The 21,066-nt window shown below is 41.0% G+C and overlaps 2 protein-coding genes across 5 annotated transcripts; one reads left to right on the forward strand and one right to left on the reverse strand.

Moving 5' to 3' along the window:
- The first annotated feature begins 472 nt into the window (after positions 1-472).
- Positions 473-10,225, forward strand: LOC112219740 (S-phase kinase-associated protein 2-like). The gene is made up of 9 exons (XM_042302816.1): positions 473-490; positions 4,954-4,997; positions 5,465-5,545; positions 5,848-5,946; positions 6,314-6,441; positions 6,546-6,597; positions 6,740-6,847; positions 6,970-7,230; positions 10,222-10,225. Exons 1-9 carry the CDS (start codon positions 473-475, stop codon positions 10,223-10,225), a joined length of 795 nt encoding a protein of 264 aa, XP_042158750.1.
- Positions 10,226-10,630: 405 nt separating this feature from the next.
- nadk2 (NAD kinase 2, mitochondrial) lies at positions 10,631-20,297 on the reverse strand. Of its 4 annotated transcripts, none has more exons than XM_024380806.2 (12): positions 19,294-20,297; positions 18,428-18,516; positions 18,224-18,312; positions 17,941-18,022; positions 17,687-17,770; positions 17,263-17,402; positions 16,943-17,027; positions 16,548-16,643; positions 16,281-16,336; positions 16,050-16,103; positions 15,831-15,954; positions 10,631-11,995 (listed from the first exon to the last, which is right to left on the reverse strand). In XM_024380806.2, the coding sequence occupies exons 1-12, from the start codon at positions 19,525-19,527 to the stop codon at positions 11,857-11,859; spliced, it is 1,272 nt and encodes a 423-aa protein (XP_024236574.1). In that variant the 5' UTR covers positions 19,528-20,297; the 3' UTR covers positions 10,631-11,856. The 4 variants fall into 4 exon arrangements, with proteins under 4 accessions (XP_024236574.1, XP_024236572.1, XP_024236573.1 ...); XM_024380804.2 differs by having other exon boundaries at positions 16,548-16,691; XM_024380805.2 differs by having other exon boundaries at positions 17,239-17,402.
- Between the last annotated feature and the right edge of the window lie 769 nt (positions 20,298-21,066).

Raw genomic sequence — 21,066 nt, forward strand, 5'->3', positions numbered from 1 at the left:
GTTGCTGACAAGAATATTCAGGTCATATACATATTATTACTATTTAATTCAGTGATTGATATTATGAACCCATCATCAGTAGCCTATTCCAACAGGCTATTGGAAAACACAAGCACATTTTAACTCTTAATCTCTTCACTATTTCAGGTTGAATAAATTAGTCTGTTAATTTGAACTAAGCAAGCTGCTAAATCGTTCAGTTTACATCTTGCCTAAATCTTTTCTAGGCTACTGTAGACTATCTGAAATTAGATGTAGGTATATCAGGGGCTAAAGGCTACCTGCCTTTATCCAAGCAAACCATAGCAAAATTGAATTACAATCATAAACGCAGGACATTAGACTTAACATTTGGCACATAATAACAACACAATTGCCAGATAATAGATTTCGAGTTCCTCTGTCCAACTTTCATCACTCAAACTCTTCTGCCTGATTTATTTAAGCAATAAGGCCAGAGGGGGTCTGGTACATGGCCAATATACCACAGGTAAGAACTGTTCTTTGCAAGACGCAATGCGGGGTGCCTGGATACAGCCCTAAGACGTGGTATATTGGCCAAATACCACAAACCCCTGATGTGCCTTATTGCTATTTTAAACTGGTTACCAACGTAATTAGAGCAGTAAAAATAAATATTTTGTCATACCCGTGTTATACGTTCTGATGTACCACAGCTGTAAGCCAATCAGCATTCAGGGATCGAACCAGCTAGTTTAGGGGATTTATTTACAATTATAAACCTGGTTCTAGCCCTGAATTCAGCCGATCAGACCATATACCGCGGGGATGACAATCATTACTTTTTACTGTTCTAATTATGTTGGTAACCAGTTTATAATAGCAATAATAATAAGGGCAAATTATATTTTCTCATGCCACATATTCCAATTCCTCTATGTCATGTCATAGCTTGCAATAATTATTATTTTGAGTAAACACTAATTTAGCTTCTAACGTCGTTACTAGTTACTATTTCTTAGTTGGCTCGAAAGCATTATGGAAAAGGGGTTTATTGTATAACTATGGCAACTCCTCTCTTGCTGTGAAACACAAAAGTGGGCTAGTTTTCTAGCCTTTTGGGGGGGGGTTTGAGTAGTCATTGGGCTAGACATTCCAGCTTGACCTGGCAACCCTACTCAGGAGTGTTCAAAACCATTCAGTTTTCTTTTGATCAAGTAATTGTTTTTTTTTTAAATCTCACAAAAATGTAGACGTTAATTAAGCTTATTCCAAATTAAACTAACACCCCCACCTCTGTGCCTTGTTTTTTTAATCCATGTGGCCGCACTTGTCATCCCGGAACAGTCCTGTATCTCAGCGTCTTTTCAGTTGTCCCACCTTTTCTCTACAAAAAATGTCATTTTGTCAAGCAAGACGCAATCAATTAATTCAGGCTACAATAGTGTAGACCCAATGACAGTCGCCGAATGTCATTACATATTTTGGTGTTTTGTAACGGATGTCTCTTTCCATTCATCAAATGACTCGAGTCCACAGTGCACTGGATGCTGGAATTATTTTGGAGTGGACGAACATGTGCGGGAAATGGAACGCCGTTTGGGCCAGCTAGCATACAATAACTAGCTAGCTGGCGAGATAACTAGAGCGAGACTGTGACGTCTCTTTGATAGAAACCGTATCCCTTCTAGCCACGACCAGTGTGAGGCGATGGTGCGCTGGTCGTCACTAGTTACCACAGCCACAAAGTCATAAACTCCGCCTATTTCTACAATTATCTTAATTGAAATGTGATTGTAAACATAACCCTTAAATTAAGACCAAAAAGCATTTTCGTTTATTGATAACGTTGACTTTTATTGCATATATCTGGTGTTTTTGAGCCACGTATTTGCAGATTGACTGACAGGTTAACGCTTGTCAGTTTAGTAATTTAGCAGCTTATTCCAAGATGGTATAGCAGTCGGACATATGTTTGTCTTGTCCCGTGTAAATAGTCGTTTTCCTCGTTTTTTTCGTATATATTTCGTATATCTTTTAATCTCACATTCCATCTACGAACTGAATATACTTTCCTACCTCACCCAATGTGGTACGGATCTGCTATTTTTATACTTTAGAATCGGAACCCCCATCAGAAGCTAGCCAGCTAACAGTCAGTCAGTTAGCCACTGCTAGCGGTCTTCACCGTTAACTCGGACACCAGCCAGCTTCAGCTCGGTCAATACCTGCCAGTCTGAAAGCTAAGGCTAACTTTTTCAAACAGAAATGTGCATCCTGTAGCACTAATTGCAAAACGTTTTGGGACACTGTAAAGTCCATGGAGAAAAAGAGCACCTCCTTCAACCAAATCCAGACAGCTGATGTTCTGAAAGAGCTGCAAATTCTGGATCCTTACAAATTAGCTGGGCTAGACAATCTGGACACTCTTTCTAAAATTATCAGCTGAAATTGTTGCAACCCCTATTACTAGCCTGTTCAACCTTTCTTTCGTATCGTCTGAGATCCCCAAAGATTGGAAAGCTGCTGCGGTCATCCCCCTCTTCAAATGCGTAGACACTCTAGACAGTTGAAGTCGGAAGTTTACATACACCTTAGCTAAATACATTTAAACTCAGTTTTTCTTTATGTTTTTGAAGCCTGAAATGTGGCAAAAGGTCGCAAAGTTCAAGGGGGCCGAATACTTTCGCAAGGCACTGTACATAAATCTTTATATTGTATTATTGACTACGTTTGTTTAGGTGTAACTGCTTTGCTTTATCTTGGCCAGGTCGGCGTTGTAAATGAGAACCTGTTCTCAACTGGCCTATCTGGTTAAATATAGGTGAAATTAAACATTTTAAAAGATGCTATTTTTAGCTTGGCTAGCTAAGTATACATCCTCTGACCAGTTCTCGATGCTCAAGCCTTCAGTAGTACCTCAGTGGCTTAAGCCATGAACTGACCCTTGCCTCTCCATCTTCAGAGGATGCAGCTTTCAAAGACTTGGCCTCTATTGTTTTACCTGTCATGTTTGTTTTTGCTGTTGAACCGTCTTGAGATTATATGAAAAGGGGTGAGATTAGTTACTAAAATGGAACGCCTGCAAACATTATAGCGGACATTCATTGACATTGTAGCGAGATAACGTGAACTATCTAACTAACGTTACACTTTGCTAACTAGCTACATTGTGTCACATCCCGGGTAATACAATATGCTCACAAAGATGGGTACATTGTGTCACATGCCGGGTAATACAACATGCTCACAAAGATGGGTACATTGTGTCACATCCCGGGTAATACAATATGCTCACAAAGATGGGTACATTGTGTCACATGCCGGGTAATACAACATGCTCACAAAGATGGGTACATTGTGTCACATCCCGGGTAATACAACATGCTCACAAAGATGGGTACATTGTGTCACATCCCGGGTAATACAACATGATCACAAAGATGGGTACATTGTGTCACATCCCGGGTAATACAACATGATCACAAAGATGGGTGGGTACAATTTGTGGAACGTTCCAACAGGAATCTGTAACAAAATCTTCGTAAATAACACAGTTGCCAACAAACAACGCATACAAGTTGTGTAGCGGCCAAATAAGATACAAATCAAATCACCTTTGGTTAGTAGATGTTAATGCGAGTGTAGCGAAATGCTTGAGCTTCTAGTTCCGACAGTGCAGTAATATCTAACAATTCCCCAGCAACTACCTAATACACACAAATCTAAAGGGATGGAATATGTACATATAAATATATGGCTGAGCGTCATAGGCAAGGTGCAATAGATGGTATAAGGTACACTATATACATATGAGTTGAGTAATGTAAGATATGTTAACATTGTTAGTGTCATTGTTTAAAGTGACTTGACTAGTGATCCATTTATTAAAGTGGCCAGTGATACGAGTCCTTGATGATCGTTTTGGTCTTCCTGTGACATGCTGTAGGTGTCTTGGAGGGCAGGTAGTTTGCCCACGGTGATGCGTTGTGCAGACCGCACCACCCTTTGGAGGGCCTTGCTGTTGAGGGCGGTGCAGTTGCCGTACCAGGCGGTGATACAGCTCGACAGGATGCTCTCGATTGTGCATCTCTAAAAGTTTGTCAGGGTTTTAGGTGACAAGCCACTGTTGCACCGCCTTCACCACACCCTCTGTGTGGCTGGACCATTTCAGGTTGTCTGTGGTGTGTACGCAGAGGAACTTACAACTTTCCTCCTTCTCCAGTACTGTCCATTCGATGTGGATAGCTGGGTGCTCTCTCTGCTGTTTCCTGAAGTCCACGATCATCTCCTTTGTTTTGTTGACGTTGAGTGAGAGTTTGTTTTCCTGACACCACACTCCGAGTGCCCTCACCACCTCCCTGTAGGCTTTCTCGTCATTGTTGGTAATCAAGCCCACTACTGTTGTGTCATCTGCAAACTTGATGATTGAGTTGGAGGCGTGCTTGGCCACGCAGTCATGGGTGAACAAGGAGTACAGGAGAGGGCTGAGCAAGCACCCTTGTGAGGCCCCAGTGTTGAGGATCAGCGAAGTGGAGATGTTGTTTCCTACATTCACCACCTGTGGGCGGCACGTCAGAAAGTCCAGGACACAATTGCACAGGGCGGCGTTGAGACCCAGGGCCTCCAGCTTAATGATGACCTTGGAGGGTACTATGATGTTAAATTCTGAGCTGTGGTCAAAAAAAGATACTGGGTAGGGAGTAGGCTATTTCATAAAATGTTTCACTTACCACGTTTATTCTGAAAAATGTCTGTCCTCACTCTGTTAGCCTATTGACAAACATTAAGAATAAGCTACGTGGTGAGTTGATGCCTATTTGGCAGCTAGTTAGCTAGGTGAATTGATCATTCTACTTTGTATGCGTTGTTTTTTGGCAACCTTGTACTTTACAAAGTGTTTGGACAGATTCCTGTTGGAACGTTCCACAAATTATACTCACCCCACAAAGATTTCTGTTTTTAATCATTGTCCCATTATTTTTGTATCAGGTCTTTGCAGGAGTCTACAAGGGCAAAGAGAACGAGGATAACCAGTTTGTGCTTGCCAGGCGACCAAGGACAAGGAGGGAGTTTTCAGATGTATATAGCCATGTGTTGGGAGGAACACAACAAGCTTAGAAATACATAGCTAATTATCTGGAATTCTTAATAATTGTTCTGTTTCAGGGAAGTCACTATTTGGGCAAGTTATTGAATGTTTGACATTGTTTTTAATGGCAGGCTTGTCCTGGGTCAGTCTCCCAGATGAGTTGCTGTTGGGAATCCTGTCCTGCCTCCCTCTGCAGGACCTCCTCAGGATGTCCTGGGTCTGCAAGCGCTGGCATCGCTTGGCGCGAGTCTTTGACCATTCAACTCTCTTTTTAAACTACTTACATAGTACATTGCGATATTTCTGCTTGAACATCTTAGATATCACACTGTTTTTCTAACACAGGCAAATAGATGAGCAAAATGTATCGGAGTCTGTCATTAAGTCTCTGTATGTTTTTGTGCCTGGCAGGTTTGATGAGTCTCTGTGGCATAGTGTGGATCTGATAGGGAAAGCCCAGCTAGAAGAAGAACCATGTTTCACCCACACACAGTGAGTCCTCATACATATAATGGGGATACAGAGGTATCTGTTGTAGGTGAACACAGACAATCCTATTTGTCTTTTGAATTTTGTCTGTTATTTCAGACACCTGCATGTCCATCACATGGATCTCTCGCTGCACTGTCACAACCCCTGTTCTAGATGATATCATCTCCCGTTGGAGCTCTCTGACAACATCGTTCAGTGAATAAAGAAGACAAATGCTCTGTTTACAATGATGATCTGTTATAATGATGTATTGTTTAGACAGCATTCAGAATTACTCTAAACAGTCTTCCTCTACCAATCAGGTCCCTATCTCAGAATACTGAGCTGGTACGGCTCAATCTGTGTGGCTGCTCTGAATTCTCCCTCGACTCGCTTAGTCAGATTCTCAAATCCTGCTTACGGTAAACTTAGTCTCTCAATTACTAATTGTTTTATTTGATTGTTTTGAATGTGTTCAAATGTCTTAAGTCTTTCTGAATGATAGTATAATCTATTTAACTCGCTGTTTAAACCATTTATTTATTTTATTTTACTAGGCAAGTCAGTTAAGAACAAAATCTTATTTTCAATGACGGCCTAGGAACAGTGGGTTAACTGCCTGTTCAGGGGCAGAACGACATATTTTGTACCTTGTCAGCTCGGGGATTTGAACTTGCAACCTTTCGGTTACTAGTCCAATGCTCTAACCACTAGGCTACCCCATGATCTGTACATCGGTAAACTAATACAGAACTTTGTTGCTTTCCCTTTTTCCATTCCTATACCAAGGCTTGACGAGTTGATCTTGTCGTGGTGTGACTTCAGCACTGATCGTGTGAAGGCTGTTGTCAGTAACATCCCCACCAATATAACCCAGCTCAACCTCAGTGGCTACAGACAGAACCTTACTATGGAAGGTGGGGAAAACCTGTGGCATTGACCATTTTCCCTCTGCCCATATTTGTATTGACTGTTTTTGATTATCCCTGATGAGTTTAATTTACCAATGGCCTCTTTTCAGATGTGAAAGACTTGGTGGAGAGATGTCCTAACCTCGTAAATCTGGATTTAAGGTGTGTTCATACTGCATGTCCTGAGCTGGACTGAAATGTGGATCCACATGATTTCTTTGGCCATGACATTATTTGACATGGATACTGTACAACTACTGTTTCTTCATACCATAATCTCATGATGATATCTTGTTTGTGTCAGTGACAGTGTTCTTATGACGAGCTCCAGTTTCCCCATCCTTCAGCAGCTGCAGTCTCTTAGACACTTAGCTTTGAGCCGCTGCTACCAGGTTCACACTGCTGCCTTAGCGTAAGTCACAGACAAGCTCTCAAGTGATAATATGAATGCTTTAGGAGTCTTGTTGCTTTCCTCAGCTGCTAATTTCTCTCTTCTTTTCTGGCACTAACTAAGCCTGTTGTTGTTTATTTCAGTGATTATGAGAAGTTCCCAGAGCTGCAAACGTTGGAGGTATACGGACTGGTCCAGGACACCTACCTCCCAATCCTGAGTAAAGGTTTGCCCCGTCTCCAAATCAACACCCGGCCCTTCTCAGGCGTGGCCCGTCCCACCAAGGCCACCTGGAGGGACCGCACCATGTGGGGCATGACCTGTCGCTTGGTGTTCAGACTAGAGGTCGACCGATTATTATTTTTTAACGCCGATACCAATTATTGGAGGACCAAAAAAGCCAATACTGATTAATCGGACAATTTTAATTTTTAAATGTATTTGTAATAATGACAATTACAACAATACTGAATGAACACTTATTTTAACTTAATATAATACATCAATAAAATCAATTTAGCCTCAAGTAAATAATGAAACATGTTCAATTTGGTTTAAATAATGCAAAAACAAAGTGTTGGAGAAGAAAGTAAAAGTGCAACATGTGCTATATAAGAAAGCTAACGTTTCAGTTCCTTGCTTAGAACATGAGAACATATGAAAGCTGGTGGTTCCTTTTAACATTAGTCTTCAATATTCCCAGGTAAGAAGTTTTAGGTTGTAGTTACTCTAGGAATTATAGGACTATTTCCCTCTATACCATTTGTATTTCATTAACCTTTGACTATTGGATGTTCTTATAGGCACTTTTAGTATTGCCAGTGTAACAGAGTATAGCTTCCGTCCCTCTCGTCTCTCCTCCCTGGGCTCGAACCAGCAACACAACGACAACAGCCACCATCGAAGCAGCGTTACCCAAGCAGAGCAAGGGCAACAACTACTAGAAGGCTTCGGTTTCACTTCGGTTACACCAGCCTCATCTCGGGAGTTGATAGGCTTGAAGTCATAAACAGCGCAATGCTTGACGCACAACGAAGAGCTGCTGGCAAAACGCACTAAAGTGCTGTTTGAATTCATGTTTACGCGCCTGCTTCTGCCTCCCATCGCTCAGTCAGATACTTGTATGCTCAGTCAGATTATATGCAACGCAGGACACGCTAGATAATATCTAGTAATATCATCAACCATGTGTAGTTAACTAGTGATTATTATTGATTTTTTTTTTTAAGATAAGTTTAATGCTAGCTAGCAACTTACCTTGGCTTACTGCATTCGCGTAAAAGGTAGTCTCCTTGTGGAGTGCAACGAGAGAGAAGCAGGTCATTATTGGGTTGGACTAGTTAACTGTAAGGTTGCAAGATTGGATCCCCTGAGCTGACAAGGTGAAAATCTTTCGTTCTGCCCCTGAACAAGGCAGTTAACCCACCGTTCCTAGGCCGTCATTGAAAATAAGAATCTGTTCTTAACTGACTTGCCTAGTTAAATAAAGGTATAAAAAAATCAAATCAGCGCCCCAAAAAAACTATTTCCGTTTGTTATGAAAACCTGAAATCGGCCCTAATTAATCGGCCATTCCGATTAATCGGTCGACCTCTAGTTCAGACCCTAGCCATAACGCCTTCCTAACGCTGTCACTAACATGTCATAACTTATTTCTGTCTGATGTGGTCCTGATATAGGAGGAATATTAGCTATTTTTAGTGTGTCCGTGTCAGACATTGTGTCTATGAATATTCTAGTGCCTTTTGCAATTTGTTGTACACTGACACCAATTGTTCTGATGAAGATGTCGTGTTGTGCTTTTGTCAGCACTTATTTTTGTTTTATAATGGTGGGCATTGGTTCTAAGTTATTATTGTCATAGGACATGTCCTTCGGATACACATTAGTGAACGTTTTTAAATGCTGGTAAATTGCATTTCTCCACAGTAACGCTACTTGAATACCATGCAACTGAATTCATAAGATTTTAAAGCGTTCCTGTTTTAGAAATATTTGAACCCTGATAATGTTGAAGACAGAGCTTGAAGCTTTCAGGGAAATAACTTTTTATTTTTTACTTGAGATAATCATAAATTCTGATTTATTGGCTGCTGATAATGTCTCCATAATCTGGCCAATTTATTGACTTCCGAACATTCCAAAGACAGTAAACTGTGCAAAACTTAAAAACATTATAGATTGATAATGTTTGTTCATTCTGTAACGTTTTACCAACGGGATAATGGAACATCAGTTCCAGTTACTGTCTATCAACTGTAAACAGTGTTTGCCAGAAAGACGAGGAAGATTTTGGTCCGAGTTGGATTATTGCATAGGTGCACCACCATTGTAGCTGGTGAAATCTCTACCTCATGATGCAATGGTTAGAATTCTCTTTTTAAAGTGTTTATAAAATACAAACCTGCATTTGAAGGCCCCATTTTAAATGATGCCTTTTACTTGATCTGTTTATTTTAAAGGGAAAAATCAATGAAGTTACAGTTTACATCAACGTCTACTTCCAAATCAAATGTTATTGGTCACATATTTAGCTTCTGTTACGGTGGGTGTAGTGAAAATGCTTATGTTCCTAGCACCAACAGTGCAGCAGTATCTAACAATACATACAAATCTAAAAGTAAAATAATAAAATTAAGAAATGTATAAATATTAGATTGCTCAATGTCAGAGTGGCATTGACTAAAATACAGTAGAATAGAACACAGTATATACATATGAGATGAGTAAAGCAGTATGTGAACATTTAACCTGTTTGACAGAATAAAAGCTGAGGTGGTTAAAATGTATACAAAAGTCTAAATCTTTTGGCATTTTTGTAGAAACACAAATGTAATCTTGTCTCTAAATTAGGTACTGAATATGAGTGCACTACATTACAGGCATATAATGTAGAAGAAAATGCTAGTCTCTGCCACAGGGGGGGCACTAGCTATGTATGGATCTGAGCCATGTTTGTGCTCACATTTGGTTGAGATATTTAAGAAAATGTAGATGTTTCTTTTTAATTCATGCATTGACAAATAAGATGCACTGTCAATGTCTAAATAAATGTTTTATTTAAAGAGTTCTGTGATGTTTTGATTTCACACAATTTAATAATCAGACAAATGCCTCCTGTGTTGTATACTGAACAAAAATACAAATGCAACCTTTTCAAAGATTTTACTGAGTTACAGATAATGTAAGGTAATCAGTCAATTGAAATAAATTTATTAGGCCCTAATCTATGGATTTTACATGCCTGGGTAGGGGCGCAGCTATGGGTGGGCCTGGGCCCACACACTTGGGAGCCAGGCCCAACCAATCAGAATGAGTGTTTTCCCCACAAACAAGCTATAGAACTGACAGAAATACTCTTCAGCATCCCTGCCCACCCTCTGACGATCCTGCAGGTGAAGAAGCTGGATGTGGAGGTCCTGGGCTGGTGTGGTTAAACATGGTCTGCGATTGTGATGCCGGTTAGCTGTACTGCCAAATTGTCTAAAACTACATTGGAGGCAGCTTATGGTAGAGAAATGAACATTCAATTCTTTGGTGGACATTCCTGTAGTCAGCATGCCAATTGCACATTCCCTCAACTTGAGACATCTGTGGCATTGTGTTGTGTGACAAAACTGCACATTTTAGAGTGCTCTTATTGTCCCCAGAACAAGGTGCAACTGTGTAATGTTTAATCAGCCTCTTGATATTCCACATCTGGAATACTGCCTGGATTGTCTTGACAAAGGATAAAATGCTCACTAACTGGGATGTAATCAAATGTGCACAACATTTGAGAGAAATAAGCTTTTTGTACATATAGAACATTTCTGGATCTTTTATTTCAGCTCATGAAACATGGGAGCAGCACTTCACTTGTTGCGTAAATGTTTTTGTTTAGTGTAGTTTCATGACCTGGCACCATAAGGTGCATAGACAGTCATTTCAGATGTAGAAGTAGAGCCACAGAAAGTAGCCCACATACAGTTCACATGGCAGAATTCACAACACAATAAGGATTTAGACATCGCTCCCTTCTGCATATTAATTTACACAATGTGTGATTCATAACTAAAACCATCCCTCTTAACTCCTGGGCATTTTCCAAATGACCCCTTGATGAACACTGGAAGCAAATATTTTAGTATTTTGCAGTTTCAGGTCAAGGCACTGTTTTGTCAAAGTTGAGGTGAAGACCCTCGAGGCCCTGACCTGTTGAGCAATACAATGCTTTCGGGTTTTGATCTTAGTGCATTTGATTTTTAATGTTCTACCCCCTCTAACACAGTGTTTGAAGCCAAGCAGCTCAAAAGAGCTAGAAAAATATATAAAATCAGCCAAATGGAATAGATTTTTTTTTTAATCAGAATTTGTCCACCAACACAGCAACATTTTTTCCAATAGTAATTGGCACGGTCTGAAAAACGGCCAAAATATAAATGTAAATATAAAATAAACTAATGATGGCAGCACATCCAGTTATTATAACACAACATTCCGTAAGAAATGGTGTGTCACGTGGGCTCACTGTCTCTCAGTTTTGAATGATATAGCAATGGGTGGAGAGGATTGATTTGGGTAGTGTTTGGCAACGATAAAATGTGCAAGGCAAAGTCAGAAACTCACAGCTGCCTATATGGTCTCTTATGCAAACTCAAAACTTGTGAAACTAACAATCCATAATGGAGCAAGGCTGCTGCAAGTAATTGTATTGTGAAAAAAAGTTGCAAATACTGCATAATTACACTCATTTCCGATGGCCCGATAAGCTTGTAAAGATATTGGATAAATCAAATTGAGACAGAAAAGCTAAATAAACCCCAAATGTAACTAATACAGCCAACACCAATGCAAAAGTAAAGAACACATTTGTGAATATAACCTAAATATCATTCTGTCAAACTCCAAAAAGCTACAAGGGGAGGATGTGAGTCTCATCAAGTTCACAGGTCCTAATAATGCATGAGACTAGCCTGTCCTCCCTGCTTCCTTCATAGATCACTGCTGTTGAGAGTCCACTGTGAGCTCAGTAAGGATGGTTTGGCCGGTCAGTTTTCAAGGAGAACAGTCCGGAGCTGGTCCTCCTCGTTCATGGTGATTGTTGCTATGGCACCGTCGTTGAACTCAAAAGAAGTTCCGCCGTCCACCACCATGCACGCGTCCCAGCACCGCGAGCGCACACACACCCTGAAGAGCAAAACCCAAAACATTAAAAAAAGATAAAAGAAAATGGGATCTTGTACCCCACTGCAAGACAAGAAGAATGGGCAATGTGCCTTCAGAAAATATGCATAGTCCGCAACTTATTCTACATTTTCTTGTGTTACAGCATGAATTCAAAATGGATTAAATCATTTCCCCCACCCATCTACACACACAGTGAAACATGTTTCTTTTTGCATATTTATTGAAAATGAAATACAGAAATCTCATTTACATACTAGAAGTATTTACCCCCCCGAGTCACTAAATGTTAGAATCACCTTTGGCAGCAATTACAGCTGGGAGTCTTTATGTGTAAGTCAGTGTTCCACACCTGGATTGTACGTCATTTGCACATTATTATATTTTTAATTCTTAAAGCTCTGTCAAGTTGCTTGTTGATCATTACTACAGCCATTTAAGTCTTGCCATAGATTCAAGCCGATTTAAAAGTCAAAACTGTAACTACGCCATTCAGGAACATTCAATGTCATCTGGGTAAGAAACTCCAGTGTACAGTCGTGGCCAAAAATTTGAGAATGACAAATATTAATTTCCAAAGTTGGCCGTTTGTGTCTAGATATTTTTGTCAGATGTTACTATGGAATACTGAAGTATAATTACAAGCATTTCATAAGTGTCAAAGGCTTTTATTGACAATTACATGAAGTGGACTTCAGGAAACAGCAGAGGGAACACCCCCATCCACATCGATGGAACAGTAGTGGAGAGGGTAGCAAGTTTTAAGTTCCTCGGCATACACATCACAGACAAACTGAATTGGTCCACTCACACAGACAGCATCGTGAGGAAGGCGCAGCAGCGCCTCTTCAACCTCAGGAGGCTGAAGAAATTCGGCTTGTCACCAAAAGCACTCACAAACTTCTACAGATGCACAATCGAGAGCATCCTGGCGGGCTGTATCACCGCCTGGTATGGCAACTGCACCGCCCTCAACCGTAAGGCTCTCCAGAGGGTAGTGAGGTCTGCACAACGCATCACCGGGGGCAAACTACCTGCCCTCCAGGACACCTACACCACCCGATGCTACAGGAAGGCCATAAAGATCATCAAGGACATCAACCACCCGAGCCACTGCCTGTTCACCCCGCTGTCATCCAGAAGGCGAGGTCAGTACAGGTGCATCAAAGCGGGGACCGAGAGACTGAAAAACAGCTTCTATCTCAAGGCCATCAGACTGTTAAACAGCCACCACTAACATTGAGTGGCTACTGCCAACACACTGTCAATGACACTGACTCTACTCCAGCCACTTTAATAATGGGAATTGATGGGAAATGTAAATATATCACTAGCCACTTTAAACAATGCTACCTTATATAATGTTACTTACCCTACATTATTCATCTCATATGCATACGTAGATACTGTACTCTATATCATCGACTGCATCCTTATGTAATACATGTATCACTAGCCACTTTAACTATGCCACTTGGTTTACATACTCATCTCATATGTATATACTGTACTCGATATCATCTACTGTATCTTGCCTATGCTGCTCTGTACCATCACTCATTCATATATCCTTATGTACATATTCCTTATCCCCTTACACTGTGTATAAGACAGTAGTTTTTTTGGAATTGTTAATTAGATTACTTGTTCGTTATTACTGCATTGTCGGAACTAGAAGCACAAGCATTTCGCTACACTCGCATTAACATCTGCTAACCATGTGTATGTGACAAATAAAATTTGATTTGATGCAAAGAGTCAATATTTGCAGTGTTGACCCTTCTTTTTCAAGACCTGTGCAATCTGCCCTGGCATGCTGTTAATTAACTTCTGGGCCACATCCTGACTGATGGCAGCCCATTCTTGCATAATCAATGCTTGAAGTTTGTCAGAATTTGTGGGGTTTTGTTTGTCCACCCGCCTCTTGAGGATTGACCACAAGTTCTCAATGGGATTAAGATCTGGGGAGTTTCCTGGCCATGGACCCAAAATATCGATGTTTTGTTCCCAGAGTCACATAGTTATCACTTTTGCCTTATGGCAAGGTGCTCCATCATGCTGGAAAAGGCATTGTTCGTCACCAAACTGTTCCTGGATGGTTGGGAGAAGTTGCTCTCGAAGGATGTACCAATCTTTATTCATGGCTGTGTTCTTAGGAAAAAATTGTGAGTGAGCCCGCTCCCTTAGCTGAGAAGCAACCCCTCACATTAATGGTCTCAGGATGCTTTACTGTTGGCATGACACAGGACTGATGGTAGCGCTCACCTTGTCTTCTCCGGACAAGCTTTTTTACGGATGCCCCAAACAATCGAAAAGGGTGAAAATGACTTTATCCCAGTCCTCAGCAGTCCAATCCCTGTACCTTTTGCAGAATATCAGTCTGTCCCTGATGTTTTTCCTGGAGAAAAGTGGCTTCTTTGCTGCCCTTCTTGACACCAGGTCATCCTCCAAAATTCTTCACCTCACTGTGCGTGCAGATGCACTCACACCTGCCTGCTGCCATTCCTGAGCAAGCTCTGTAGTGGTGGTGCCCCGATCCCGCAGCTGAATCAACTTTAGGAGACAGTCCTGGCGCTTGCTGGATTTTCATGGGCGCCCTGAAGCCTTCTTCAAAACAATTGAACCGCTCTCCTTGAAGTTCTTGATGATCCGATAAATGGTTGATTTTAGGTGCAATCTTACTGGCAGCAATATCCTTACCTGTGAAGACCTTTTTGTGCAAAGCAATGATGACGGCACGTGTTTCCTTGCAGGTAACCATGGTTGACAGAGGAAGAACAATGATTCCAAGCACCACCCTCCTTTTGAAGCTTTCAGTCTGTTATTCAAGCTCAATCAGCATGACAGAGTGATCTCCAGCCTTGTCCTCGTCAACACTCACACCCGTGTTAACGAGAGAATCACTGACATGATGTCAGCTGGTCCTTTTGTGGCAGGGACGAAATGCAGTGGAATTTTTTTTTGGGGGGGGACTCAGTTCATTTGCATGGCAAAGAGGGACTTTGCAATGCATTGCAATTCATCTGATCACTCTTCATAACATTCTGGAGTATAAGCAAATTGCCATCATACAAACTGAGGCAGCAGACTGTGAAAATTAATATTTGTGTCATTCTCAAAACTGTTGGCCACAACTGTATATTTGGCCTTGTGTTTTAGGTTATTGTCCTGCTAAAAAGGCAAATTTGTCTCCCAGTCTGTATTTCGGACAAAGTTAATTTCTTTGCCACATTTTTTTGAAGTTTTACTTAAGTGCCTTTTTGCAAACAGGATGCATGTTTTGGAATATTTGTATTCGGTACAGGCTTCCTTCTTTTCACTCTCATTTAGGTTAGTATTGTAGAGTAATAACATTGTTATCCATCCTCAGTTTTGTCCTACCACAGCCATTAAACTCAAACTGTTTTAAAGTCACCATTGGTCGCATGTTGAAATCACCGAGCGGTTTCCTTCCTCTCCGACAACTGAGTTAGGAAAAACGTATGTCTTTGTAGTGACTGGGTGTATTGATACTGCATCCAAAGTGTAATTAATAACTTAAAGATAAATGGTATGTGTGGGGTACAGAGATGAGGTGGTCATTCTAAACACTATTACTGCACACAGTGTCCATGCAACTTATGTGACTTGTTAAGAAACTTATTTAGGCTTGCCATAACAAAAGGTGTTGAATACTTACTGACTCAAAACAGTTAAACTTTTCATTTTTAATTCATTATTAAAAAGTAAAAACAGTGTAGGCCAGTGACACAAAATCTCTATTTTAAATTCAGGCTACAACAACAAAATGTGGAAAAGTCAAGGGGTGCGAATACTAAGGCACTGTAGATAAACTGACCTGTTGGCAAAGCCTCTTTGGCGACTGCTGGAGAATACTCTGTTGACGATTGGCTCTCTGATGCTGAAGATCATTCTGCCTTCCTCCGGACCAAACACCAGAGACTTGTTGTATTCATCAGTCACTGACAAAAGAAAGACATTGTGCAATTCATGTATACACAGTTTCCTTGAGCATTCATCCATCCACACATTCAGCTGTACATCTTTTGGAACTCACCCTTTTCAATCAATTCCTGACTCAGTGGAATATCAAGACCCATTTGTGCCTTTCCTGGGAAGACAGAGGACTCAATCACTGTCATGACATGATCAGTGTAGTAAACAGGTTCTCCCCCAAATCATTGATTGTCTCAAATTTCCAGCTGTAATTCCATTTACACACAGATTTACAAAAACACAAATCCACATGATTATTGGTGTTCATAAAGAAAGGTTGGAGTTCACATACCTATTCTTAAGACCTCTCCCACAGCCTGTTCAACCAGTTTGTTAATATTGTAAGACCTGTGAAAACACACCAGAACGAGTCTCATAAAACAAACATTCTACTAAAAGCTGTGCTGTCAGTTAAATCATCATTTTTCCTGATTGAGATTTTTTTTATTTTTAACTACCATATACAAGAAGTAACATTCAAAGTGGACTTCCAGGACCACTAATTGGCAAACACCAACATAGGTAAAAAAGAAAAAAAAAGTGTTGGAGCTTAGTGTACCAGGCTTTAGATCCAGTCCCAGTGCAGATGCTAAGGCCAGAGCTCTTCTGCTTCTCCCACGGTCCATCGTCCACAGAGATCTCATAGTAGGAAGCCCTATGGAGCGAGAGGGTGAGATGAGGTTTGAAGGATTTATACTTCACCCTGTGAGTGACGGATAGAGATCCACCAATGAGTGCATGGAGAAATGGGTGGGGGTGGTAGTATTTTTATTTTATATTTAACTAGGCAAATCAGTTAAGAACAAATTCTTATTTACAATGGCGGCCTACCAAGTAGTGCAGAGGAGGGTTAATGAAGGGGGAAACATGCAGAGATAAGCAGCAAAACAGGCATTCATGTTTGGGGGGGGGGGGCGGTCAAGATGCCATAGTTTGGTTTGATGACAAGGGTACCTGGAGGAGAGAGATTCCCCAATGAAGATCTCATTCAGTCCTCTGACAGGGAGTAGGTAGGGCTTGGATAAGCTGCAAACCTCACCTGTATCAAATAAACAGCTGTATGAATAGGAACTGGTAGAAAATAGCTTTTTGACAAATCAGATGAAAATAATTGTGTGAATTAATACCAGAACAAAAACGACAGACCAGAAGATATGTTAATCATTCAAGACAGTGCCCCCTCCATTCAATAAGTCTTTGATTATTCCCCAAGGGCCCAGACAGACAGACAAAGAGACTGAGCCAGGTACACATAGGAGGCCGAGGGGCCGTACTGCTCTGGGCCTCCATGAGGGTGATGCGGTGGGCCTGGTTGTGTTGCTCTAGACTGAGCTGCTGTTCATGTAGGTCCACTGGGGTGGGGTTGATCCCTGTGCCCTCCAGGTGTAGACGGATCCTCTGCCGCCACTGCCACCTGCAGGACGTATAGGGGGAGGGGTTGAGAGGGAATGGGCAAGAAATTAATAAGTGGAGTTAAGTAGTAGTGTGTTGTAGGCAGGGAGAGGAACATATGGAGAAAGGGGGGGGGGAACTCATGTCTTACAGTTCAGCAACAGTAACAGAGGGCAGTGTAGTAAGACCAGGAATGCTGAAAAGAACTGGGGAAGTGTGGCAAAAAGATCAGAGTATTCTTCACGAGTAAACATAGCTTTCCTAACAGCAGTATTCTAGCCAGGGAGGTGAAAGGGAAACACCCACCTGAACTGACCACGGCGGAGTTTTTGTAGTGCCTCAGGGAAGGCATGTGTGTAACGCACAGGCAGGCACAGGTGTCCCTCTGACCTTCATGTAAAGCAAAAAAGACCGCTTTAATAGGAGCACTTTTCCCCCTCAAACTAGATAAAGCAATTCCCCCCCTCTCATTCCATTTAACAAAATGTTGAAATTCACCACAGGGAATTCCCCAAACCACCACTTTATTTTCATTAACCCCTTTTGTTGTGAGTTGTTACCTTTCAGGGTCAGTGTTAACCCCAAGAACGGGTTGGTCTTTATTGAAAACCTTACTGGCGACAAGTAGCATAGTTCCATCCCCTAACAAAAGGAACAGGAGGGGGTCAGAGCTAATGATAGCAAGGTTTCTGGGTGAAATAGGCCTATTCATGGATTGAGCTGACCCTTTGTATTCTCTGAGCACAGATTTACAAAACAATCCCAATTCAATTGTACCAGTGGGAAGGTGACCATGCGAAATTATCAGCTACTTTTCTCAAACTCTTAAGGGAGAAAACATACCCCCTGCAGAGATAATAGCATCTGCCCATCGCACTGTTTCTTCATCATATTGACCTCTCTTCACCACACGCACCTCCATCCCCTCTTTCCTAGAGGGAACAGAAAATACACAAAGGTTATGGTTGTGGTCACATTACAACTTCATGACTGCTTGTAATACAGTAAATCACAACAATATCCTTGAATAGAATCTCATCATCTTACTGTAGACTCTCCACAATGTGTTCCACATTGTGGGTATGGATGTTGTGTCTCTCCAGCAGCCCAAGGTAACTGGAGCCCTTCAATGCAAGCTGTAACAAGCACAAAAACTCTGATTATCACCATTTTAAACCACAGCAAAGACATTTCAACCAGGCTCTGGTGAGGATTATTATACAACTCACAACATTGAGAAAGGAATCGGACATCCTGCAATATAAATATCTGTCCATCACCAGCAAAGATTTATGGGATCACCAAGTCTCTGTCTGAACTGAAAGGAAAACTAGCATGTGCCTAGTTGTTCAGGGGGTGTTTTACTGTCAAGGATTAACACATTTAAAAAAACAAGTGAGTTTGAGAGCAAGTACTAGTGGTGGAAAAAAATTACCCAATTGTCAACATTGAGGAAAAGTAAAGATACCTTAACAGAAAATTACTCCAGTAAACATCACCCAGAAAAAGAATACTTGAGTAAGAGTCTAAAAGACGTTCGTTTTAAATATACTTAAGTATCAATAGTAAATGTATTGCGAAAATATACTTAAGTGTCAAAAGTATAAATAATACAACATTCCTTATATTAAGTAAACAATGTACGGCTAGCCAGGGGCATGTGTGTTTAGTGAATCCGCCACTGCGCGTGAATCGGACCGTTATCCAGTCCTACTAAGCATTCAAAATGTAAAGGGTGTCAGGGAAAATGTATGGGGTAAAACGTAGATCATTTCCTTTAGGAATGTAGCTAAGTAAAAGTTGTCAAAAATAAAAATAGTAAAGTACAAATACCCACCAAAACAACTCAAGTAGTACTTTCAAGAATTTTTACACCACTGGCAAGTACCATTCTTTTTCCCCCATTCCCTTACCAGCTGTTTTAAGTCCTCTTCTGAGAGCTCTGAAAAGCGATATCTTTGCTGCTCGAATTCATATCTTGTCATCTTTGTCACCACAGCAACTTTCGCAGGGTTGAAACCACTTTCAGCCTGTGATGCAATATTTCGTATCCCCATCTGGATGTGGAGGCGACCTGAGCTCCTATTTAAAATAGTGACAGCTCGATTCCCAAGGCACAAAAAGTTTATAAAGCCTCGGTAAGTCATTATTGTAAATGGTATTTTAAAAATATTTTAAAAGACAATCAAAAGTTATTCGTTGTTGGTCCCCTTTAATGTGGTCGTTGGTCAATTCGGTGGAAATCCAATGTCGGTAATGTAAGCTTGAGCTTCCTCCCAGCTGTTTGACTTGGGTCCATTCATTCATACACACTAAACTCGTTGAATCCAGATGCTGCGAGACCACTCTCACCTAGCGTAGTTCTGAATTGACAAAGCACGCCCTAGCAAGCTTAGCAAGTCAGCTACTGTAGAAGCTTAAAAACAAATCATCTTATCTATAGCCAGCGCTCTGTTTAACTTTCACAAGCAAGGCAGCTAGCGACTTTTGTTTTGGCTAACTCCAGTAACCTTTGCCAGATAACTATGTAATGGGGGCAAAGAAGGTCACGCGCACTCTGATCCGGCTACATAGAGCGGTCTAGCTGACGATAGCTAGCCTCCAATCGGTCAAATCTCAAAGTAAACCAGTCCCTAGCAAGCACAACACACCACACAGGTCAGTTCAAAACACAACGTTATACATTGTTAGCTAGCTAACCTGCCTCAAACTAAGTTCCTTGCTAACGACCCTCTCTACATGTACCTTTCACTTTTTTGTATCCTGCAAACATCAGTTTGATCATACTTATTTACTCTAAGCAGCTCCAAGAAACTAAACACATGCATGTAGCTATTTGAGACTCAGATGACTTGTAGAACAACAGTACCCAGTTTCTACGACACCATCTTTGATGCACGTAACGCACGCACGTTTGCTGAACGCGCTCGCAGGCTTATTTTATTACGTACATCAACGTGCTTTTCATGGGTGGAGCCGGAGCATTGTTCTCTAAATTGAGTGGTATTTCTTAGTATACCTCATTGCCATTGCTATCTGTCCTATTTTGTTCAACATTATGATTAACGATGTGTTTTCGAATGTAGGTAGGGATATTGGAGCTTCGCTATATGCTGATGGTGGCGCTATTAAGAGGGTGGAATGAAACTCGTGATCAAATCTATTCAACAAGCTATAGTGGATGTTGAAAGATGGTCGATTGACTAGGGGGGTTAAATTGTCAGTGGCGAAGTCTTGTATGTTCTTCTCGAAGAACGAAGTCGCCGATAATATACAGTTGTTTCAGTATGGGGAGGGTTTCTAAGCACCAACATTTGGGTCTATGATTCAATGAGCAATATATAGTTGCAAGAAAAACTGTCTGAACCCTTTGGAAATACCTGGATTTCTACATAAATTGGTCATCAAATCTGATCTTCGTGTAAATCACAACAATAGACAAACAATGTGCTTAAACTAATAACACACATTTTTGCATTTGTTCTTGTCTATAATGAATGCATCATGTAAACATTCACCGTGTAGGTTGGAAAAAGTATGTGAAATCCTAGGCTAATGACTTCTCCAAAACCTAATTGGAGTCAGGAGTCAGCTAACCGGGAGTCCAATCAATGAGATGAGATTGGAGATGTTGGTTAGAGCCGCTTTGCACTATAAAAACACTCACAAAATTTGAGTTTGCTATT

This window comes from Oncorhynchus tshawytscha, linkage group LG20 (genome assembly GCF_018296145.1).
Source record: "Oncorhynchus tshawytscha isolate Ot180627B linkage group LG20, Otsh_v2.0, whole genome shotgun sequence".
Taxonomy (NCBI): domain Eukaryota; kingdom Metazoa; phylum Chordata; class Actinopteri; order Salmoniformes; family Salmonidae; genus Oncorhynchus; species Oncorhynchus tshawytscha.

Excerpts from the sequence above, each read along its gene's own strand:
- nadk2 (XM_024380803.2), bottom strand. The coding sequence starts at position 19,527 with ATGACTTACCGAGGCTTTATAAACTTTTTGTGCCTTGGGAATCGAGCT. Across the intron at positions 18,313-18,427 it reads CACATTGTGGAGAGTCTACA|GAAAGAGGGGATGGAGGTGC; the intron begins GTAAGATGATGA and ends TGTTCCCTCTAG. Across the intron at positions 17,771-17,940 it reads GTTAACACTGACCCTGAAAG|GTCAGAGGGACACCTGTGCC; the intron begins GTAACAACTCAC and ends CTTTACATGAAG.
- LOC112219740 (XM_042302816.1), top strand. Across the intron at positions 4,998-5,464 it reads AAAGAGAACGAGGATAACCA|GTTTGATGAGTCTCTGTGGC; the intron begins GTTTGTGCTTGC and ends TGTGCCTGGCAG. Across the intron at positions 6,848-6,969 it reads GTTCACACTGCTGCCTTAGC|TGATTATGAGAAGTTCCCAG; the intron begins GTAAGTCACAGA and ends TGTTTATTTCAG.